Source organism: Otolemur garnettii, unplaced genomic scaffold, assembly GCF_000181295.1.
Source record: "Otolemur garnettii isolate 467f Iridium unplaced genomic scaffold, OtoGar3 scaffold00021, whole genome shotgun sequence".
NCBI lineage: Eukaryota > Metazoa > Chordata > Mammalia > Primates > Galagidae > Otolemur > Otolemur garnettii.
In genome coordinates, this window is record NW_003852416.1 from 412542 (window position 1) to 420430 (window position 7889).

The 7889-nt window shown below is 50.5% G+C and overlaps 1 protein-coding gene across 1 annotated transcript in view; it reads right to left on the bottom strand.

The window, feature by feature from the left end:
- Window positions 1-7889, bottom strand: part of BTBD16 (BTB domain containing 16) — a 51093-nt gene extending 43204 nt beyond the window's left edge. The window contains exons 1-3 of the mRNA XM_023511764.1: window positions 7760-7889; window positions 4436-4494; window positions 3745-3950 (exon numbers count right to left, since the gene is read on the bottom strand). Coding sequence (XP_023367532.1) covers window positions 3745-3950; window positions 4436-4494; window positions 7760-7889 — 395 coding nt within the window. The remainder of the gene's footprint in view (window positions 1-3744; window positions 3951-4435; window positions 4495-7759) is intronic.

The following is a 7889-nucleotide window of genomic DNA, read 5'->3' on the forward strand; positions in this document are numbered from 1 at the left end:
AGTTGTTCTTTTTGCCATTTGGGACTAACTGCTCAGAGAGGACGGGGCAGGTGGGGACTCTGGTGTGCTGGTGGGCCGGAGCCCAGTCCCCAGATCATGAGCTGTGACAGAAAAAGGAAGAAGGTAGGGAAATTCCATGAGATTCTCGTGGGCGTGAGGACTTGCTGCAGGAAACCACCAAGGGCCTTGGGCTCGACTCTTTGTGCAGAACTCCAGCTCCATTAACCAGGCAGAGTGGCAGGGACCTGGGCGAGACTCCAGCCCTTTGGTTTCCAGCCACATGCCCTGGGCCCAGCGCTCTGCAAAGTGGAGCTAGCAATGCCGCTCTGCAGTTGTTGGGAGGAGGGAAGGTGAGCATCAGGGACGCCGACAGGGCTTGCCTTCCATTAGCTTTTGCTCTTTGCCTCTGTGAACGTTGTCAGAATCAAACGGAGTTATGATATGCTAAAATGTGTCCAAACCCAAACCCCTGACCAAGAGAGCCAGGAAAGGCCATAAAGGGAAGGTTCTCATGCACGAGCGCCTGGTAACAAGATCGACCATAAGTGACTCTGCAAAAACCACAACCTTGCACAAAGGCCGGACTGTACATAAGATAAATACTTCTGGGAGCACTTCTGCCCAGCAACAGCCTGTCCAGCCTCACACGGGTGCCACCCTTATTATTGATCCTTGTGGCTAAAGATAATTATCTCAAAGCAGTCACATAGTCCAGCCTCCCTCTCCCTTCACCTCCCCGAGGACACGTGTAGCTTCCTGGGGTCCCCATCGCAATGCCTGCTCCTGAATAAACACCACTTCCTTTTAGAGTCCCCCCGCCCCACGTCTGTTATTCAAGTTGACAACTCCGTAACAAGAATCATCAGCCTCTGGTTCTGCTCCCAGAACTGCTCTCTGGTGAGTCTAGGGGTTCGTTCTTCATGCCCTCACCTTTCGGTGTGACCGCCTCCCTCCCTTGAGAGGAGGTGTTTGTCCCTTGACAAACACCAGGCTGAATGACCAGCCGGGGAAGAGGGAGGGCTCCGGACACCTTTTCCTAGTACCACAGCCCCCAAAGCCTTGCTCATACGTCCCCTGTGCTAAATCTTCAGGTTGAGATGACAGCGTGCAGCCAGACATGCCCGAGAGCCCAGGGACACAGCTTGCCGCGTGTTTACTGGGTGTTTATATGTGCCAGATGCTGCTCTGACTCTTTACATGAATTATGTCATTCAATTCTCATGGCAATCCAGTAAGACAGGATTTGCAGATAAACTAAGGTGCCAAAAGATTCAGTTGTTTGAAAGATCAGAATTTTCCCGTCTTTCACCACCCTCCCCCCGCCACACCCCATCCCCCAGTCCCTGAGAAGAAAAGTAAAATGAGATGACCAGTGGCCTGGAGGTCCCTGCAGTGTCTCTGAGTGACTGATGGGGAAGCTCCCTGGGACATGGAAACCTGGAGTCACTACCAGCAGTGCTGGCCTGCTGGCATCCCTAGGCACCTGCCTCTGGGAAGCACAAGTTCAAACCTGAGATGCACAGGAGGCCAGGAGCAAGCTCCCTCCCGGTGACACTTTAGACAACTAGGAAAATACAGGTGGGTCCAGCTTTTGTCAAGATAGACACCATCCCTTGCCTCCAGGGGAGAAGCAGCAGTAACAGACTAATAGCAAGAACGGGGCTTGCTGGGTGGGGCAGGGGCAGGAGCTGGAGTGCTGACGGGGACACACTTGCATGGCACGGTACAATTCCAGACCCCATCCACCTTGGGGGCTGCCATCTGACAGGTAATAAGGAGTATTACCCAAATTAAATCAAACCTTTACACAAATTAAATCAAACCTTCTAAGAAGGTTCTCACAATCGCACGAAACAAAATCCCTATTGTGAAGGCAAAAAAATTCTAAATTTGCATTTGTTAAAGAAAATCCATTCTTCCACACTGCAGTGACTACATCCATAGCCCTCTTCCCCTCCCTGCCTGTACAATATTTCTCTCAACAAAGACATGGGATGTATTTTCTGTCCCTTGACTTTGGAGTTTGGCCATGTGACTTGCTTCAGCTGATGGGGTATTAGTGGATGTAGTGTGGCAAGTTTGAAAAGCATTTGTACAATTGGGCTTACCTTCGTGCTGTCTGCTGTCAGCACGAAAAGCAAGTGCCCAGGCTAGCCCTGTATCTCAGGAGAAGGGGAGGCTGGCAGAGCGGAGCCCAGGCTAACACTCTGTCTCAGGAGGAGGGGAGGCTGGCAGAGTGGAGCCCAGGCTAACACTCTGTCTCAGGAGGAGGGGAGGCTGGCAGAGCAGAGCCCAGCTGTCCCAGCAGACTGAGCCAGACAGGCCACCCCGGTGCACGTTCGAGCAGCCTGCCCATAACACCTACTGGTGTCAGCTGCCTCTGGACTCACGGTTTCCCAGCAGCACAAAGGAGAGAGGCAGATTTGTAAAGTTTCTCCCAGGAAGGTGATGCCTGAACCAGTTCCCTTGTACCCGTTGTGTTAGCAACAAAGTGCTTTGATTTGAAGAAAGTGCAAGGCAGAGGGAGATGATGGGGGTGTAGGTCAGCAGAACACGGGGCTGACACACCCCAAAATGAAATCACCACGATCAGTTCCTAAGACTGCTGCTCAGGCAGTAAAGACAACAGCTGTAAATACGTAATACAATACAAAAACGCTTTCAGTGAACTACTGAAACAGCAGCTATTTATGAAGCATCTATGGTTTGCCAGAATCAAGGTGAGGGGCTTCCAGTAGATTGTCTGATTTAATCCTCAAGGTGATTCTTCATAGGAGTGCTATTACCACCACTTCACAGATGGGGAAACTGAGGCTTGAAAAGATTTAGCCACTGGGTAAAGGTTAAAGAAGTAGGAAGTGAAGGAGTGGGGATTCTAACCCTGTCCGACAGACTGAGCGTAATAGCCCTAATGCCTCTGGTTTCTGCCCCACCCCTCAGGCCACCATCTCTATCTTAGCTCGGCGACTCCTGAGGACCGTTGCTCCTGCTGCCCAGTCACCCCACATGAGTTTTCAGGATCACTTTGCCTCTGTTCCCAGGACCACTCCACACCTGCTCCCCAGCCTGGCCCCGGCAGTAAGGAACTGGCAGTGGAGCAGTTGGCCAGTGGGTCTAGGAGGAAATTGGGCAAACAGCTGTTCTGTGCCAGAGGCTGCCCCAGGGGTACAGCCCAGTGCTCAAGTCGATTCGGCTGTGAGGTCAGAGGCAGATGATTAAGCCAGGTCCAAAGCACCAGAGAAAGGAAGTGTTCCTTCTGTGAGAGGGTCCGGCTCTGTGTCCCCAGGAGAGGCGAGAGAGAGCTCATAGCACGGGGAAGTGATGGTCTAGCCCACTGCTCAGAATACCGAGACACAGAGGGAGGATCAATTGTTTGGAAGGATACGGACATGCGTGAGGAGTACAGATACCGAGCCAGGACTACGTTTTGTTGTCAAGAAGTCAGTGGCCCCTGGATGATAAACTTACAATCCTTTCAGCACCCAGGGTTTCCAATGCCAAGGAAAGTCTAGAAAAAAAACTGTCAGGATCCCTGCACTGTGTCACCACCCACTGACATTGTCAGAGGAAGTAGACACTTCTGACCCTGTCTGTGCCTAAGAGATGGTCTCAGAGGGATCCTTCATGCGAGCAGTGCTGTGATAGGCCCATTAGCCGATCAGAGTGGCCCAATCAGGCACCTTCCCTCCCAGGAATGAATTTCCTCCCTGGGCCTTTCCCCACCATGGGTCTTTGGTTGCCCACCTGTCTGGGTTCTTCAGGGCCTCATCAAAGTCTATGCTCAAAGCCTTGCACTTCTGGGAAAGCACCAGCAGGTCCCCGGAGAAAGGCTCTTTGGAGAAAGGCTCCTTGGAGAAACGCCACCGGTTGGTTGAGCCAGTTGTCCGGCGCTCCAACCGAGCTTTGCGCTGCTCAGTAATCAAAGAAAGAGAAAACACATCTTTTCTGAACTTCACATAAATGTCGGATTTTCCAAGTCATACAGCAGGAAGGAAATCAAGATACATTTTTAAATACTGGTTAATTTTCAGATGTGGCCAACATTTCTCTCATGGGACATCTCAAGGCAAAGATGTCTGTATTCCACAGAGCTGGGATCTCTACCTACTAAGTAATTTGTAATTTAGCATCTGGGACAAGCAGTGACAATGTCTAAAGCTCGGGGAGAAAGAGTGTTTCTTTCCAGGTAGCTCTGAAGAGTCCATGCACAGATGGAGCCTTGCGGTGTATGAGAGGTGCGTGGTCAGCTCACAAGGAGGGACTGCTCTCTGCTTTCTGGATGGTGCTGCCTGGACGCGCTCAGTCCAGCAGAATCAGCCAGACACGCTGGAGGTCAGTGGTGCAGGCCCAGCCCCTGGTGGACACTTGGTGCAATGTCCCTAACCCAGAGCTTCTCCCTCCATTCCCCGCCTTCTCGTCAAGCTGCTCTACTCACCGGACTTAGCATTTTCATGAATGATGGTGGAGAGTACACGGAGGGAGCAAGATAAGCACCTGGAAGACAAAAGAGGTCAAGTCGAAGTTTTAGATAGATTTCCCAGCGGTCTCTTCAAGGCATCGTGGAGGAGACCAGCCTGAAGAAGCTGTAGTGTTATCATCACTATCAGAGATTATCACTGTATTTGTTTTGTCAATCTGGGGAGTGACAGATGGTTTCAGATTGTTATTTTAATTTGAACTTCCCTGGCCATCAGTAACGTCCAGTAGTCTTTTATATATTTATTGACCTCTTAATTTTCTTGTTCTGCAAATTGCCTAATCCTAGGCTTTTCCCGTCTTCGCTCTGGGTTGCTGTAGTTTCATTAGCATTTTTTAGGAGCATTCACTATATAAGGGACACTACCTTTGGTCTGCCACATGTGCTGTAAAACTTTCCCCCAGTGTAGCACTTGTCTTTTAACTTTGTTTATAATAGGTAAATTATTTAATTAGGTATGAAAAAATATATCAAATATATGTATGTGTGAGAATGAATGTTTCCTTTTTTTTTTTTTTTGAGACAGAGTCACCTTGTCCCTCCTGGTAGGGTGCCATAGCTCCACAGCTCATAGCAACCTCAGACTCCTGGGCTCAAGTGATTCTCTTGCCTCAGCTTCTTGAGTAGACTACAGGTGCCCACCACAATGCCCAGCTACTTTTTCTGTTTAGTAGAAACAGGGGTCTCATTCTTGCTCAGGCTGGTCTTGAACTCCTGATCTCAAGAGATCTTCCCACGTTGGCCATCCAGAGTGCTAGGATTACAGGCATGAGCACCCAGCCATCTTTGACAATTTCTAATTTAAAAACTTATATCAGTCTGTTTTATGGCTGAGTTTCCACCTTGCACGAGCAGGCTTCTCCTACCCCTACGTAATACATGTGTGCTGCTCTGATACCTTTTCCCTTAGCAGTCAGCTTCTCCGACTGTTCAGCTTACAGCCATCACCTGCTTCCCTCTGCCCTTGATATAAACCACCGGGTTCTCAATGTGGCCTAAGGGATCCGAGAAGAGCGAAGAGGGTTACACTGTGGGTTACACTGAGGGTTAGCACAGACTGGACTCTCCCCGCACCTGCAGGACATCATATCTTCAGCTGGTGGGGGTGGAGCGAGGGTTTGCCCTGTGCTGCCCAAGCCCCTGACCTTTAACTCAGTACCCATGAGCCTTTTCAACCTGAAATCCAGGAATATCTCAATGGCCCGGAAATGTATTTGTTCTTTTTTCTTCCCACCAGGAAATCTGCTCTTTGGTGGGTTTTGAGAGTTGGATTCTAAGTCTCTCCAAGTGGGCAGGACCTACTCGTGTGGCTTTCTGGCTCCCAGATGCCTCCTGCTTCCTAGTCTGGCATCCCCAAAGCTCCTCCCTGCCAAGTAGTCCAGATGGCGCCGAGTCCGGGCAGCACCTGTCACTAGGATGCTTTCTTGGTCTCTGAAGTGTGCGAAAAGTGCCAGTCATACTTACAGTTCTGAAGCCCTTTCGCTCACCACAGTGTGTTTATAGGAGAAGCTGGTTGAAAGGAGGAACTCTCATTGCACTGGTCTCTGAATTATGCGACAGCTGGTAGCTGGTTCCCTTGTGAGCCTGAAGTCTGAAAGCTCTTATGTCATCTGGGGCTCACCCTTTCCTTCTAATGGGCCAAGGTGCTCTGGCAGGAGAACTTGCCTTTGGTTTCCACGACGGCGTGTGGGCACCATGGCAGCAGCAGGGAAGCTTCCGAGCACTTCCTGTTCCAGGGGCTGGTTTCAGGATGGCTGGGGGCTATGTCTGAGGCTCTGGCCACAGAGACCCTGAACTTGGTGCTGGTGGGGTGGAGTTGCGTCAGTCACACTCCTGGGAACCCTGGTCCATCAAAGGTCTGGTCACACACAATCTCCCCTCGCCCAGGGCTCACAGAAAGCCCTAGCTACAGTCACGGGAACTGGGGGACAGCCCAGCCTCTAAGACTGAGTCACATAGATCAGAAAGCAGGAGAGTCCTGTCCACCTGCAGCTGTGTTCTAGAAGCCATAAACCCCCACAGATGGGGGGAGGCACTTCTGAATTCACCTCCTCACCCTTGCGGCATCTGTATTCAGCTTTGCAGAGTAGGGGGTCACCAATCTCTGCATCTCCAGAGCACAGCAACCAAATATGGCCCTTAGAAAGTGCTCAACAGACATTGCTAGATTGGGGTAGTTGGACTCACCCGTCCATAACCTCTGCTCTGCCTGTGCATGAGGGTGAGAACCGCATGTGTCTGTGAACATGAGTTTATGCATGCGTACATGTGTGTACGGCCGCTTCTGTGTGGTCACTGTCCTAGTATCTGTACCCAATGACCAATGTCCTTGTGGCAATAGTATCCGTGTGTGTGTTAAGACCATCTTCGGCCTTTCAAGTAGCTTCTAGAAGTGACTTTTGTTTAGAACAATGTCTCTAGGTTGTACATGGGATTGGGGTTAGGAAGTGAAATGAGATTGGTTTCATGGTAGCTCAAAATGACCCTAAAAGGCTTACACCTGGCTGGGAAAGCAGCTGATGCTCGGTTTGGGGTGCTTAGTAGAAACAGCAGCAGCTGATGCTGTCGTCAGGATTTGAGGTGGGGCCAGAAGATCCTGCTATTGCTCATGTGTCAGCCTGGCTCTTCCAGGAGAGGGAGCGAGGGATACTCATGGCATGACAAGCAGTGGGAAAAGAACATGGGTGACAAGGGGCCAGGGACACAGTTACTGTCCTAGGAAAGGGGGGTGAGGAGCCCTAGTTCAGGGCTTGCCTTTCCTCCCCAGACTCTTGGGTGAGCACAAGGCAGGAAGGGGGTCCCCAACAGCTGGGGGGCCACAGGGGCCAGAGGCAGAGCTGTGCTCCTGAGTCAGTCCATGGCCCTTTCTCCCACATGAAAAACAAAGGACTGCTGTTGGATATTTTTTCTTTTAAAAATATAACACATTCATAGGCAAAAATTTTGACAATAAAAATCATTCGAATTCTATAGCCAAAGTTAACCATCATTAACAGTGTATCAATATTTTGTGTGTGTGTGTGTGTATATATATATATTTATTTATTTTAAGCTGAGATCCTAGTTTTTAACCTAAATTATTCACTTACTTTGTCACAGATCTTTTCTCCTGCATTCTTGTGCATGATTGGTCCTGTGACACTGTGTTGCTGGGTGTGGAGGCAGATTGGGATTATTGTAACCAGCCTCCCCTGTGGGACATCGGGCAGCTCAGGGTACAGCCTCCCCACCCCCCCACCCCCCCACCAGACTGTGCTCCTCTGGGGAATGGCAGAGGCTCACATGGACACTCCCACATGGGCGTGTACGGACTTGCCTCACACCTTTGCTCTTTCCCGACCCTCATGTCGCCCTCCACTGCTCCTCTGTGAGTCTGGCCCACAGCTTCCTCCTGGTTCAGTGCCAGGAACAT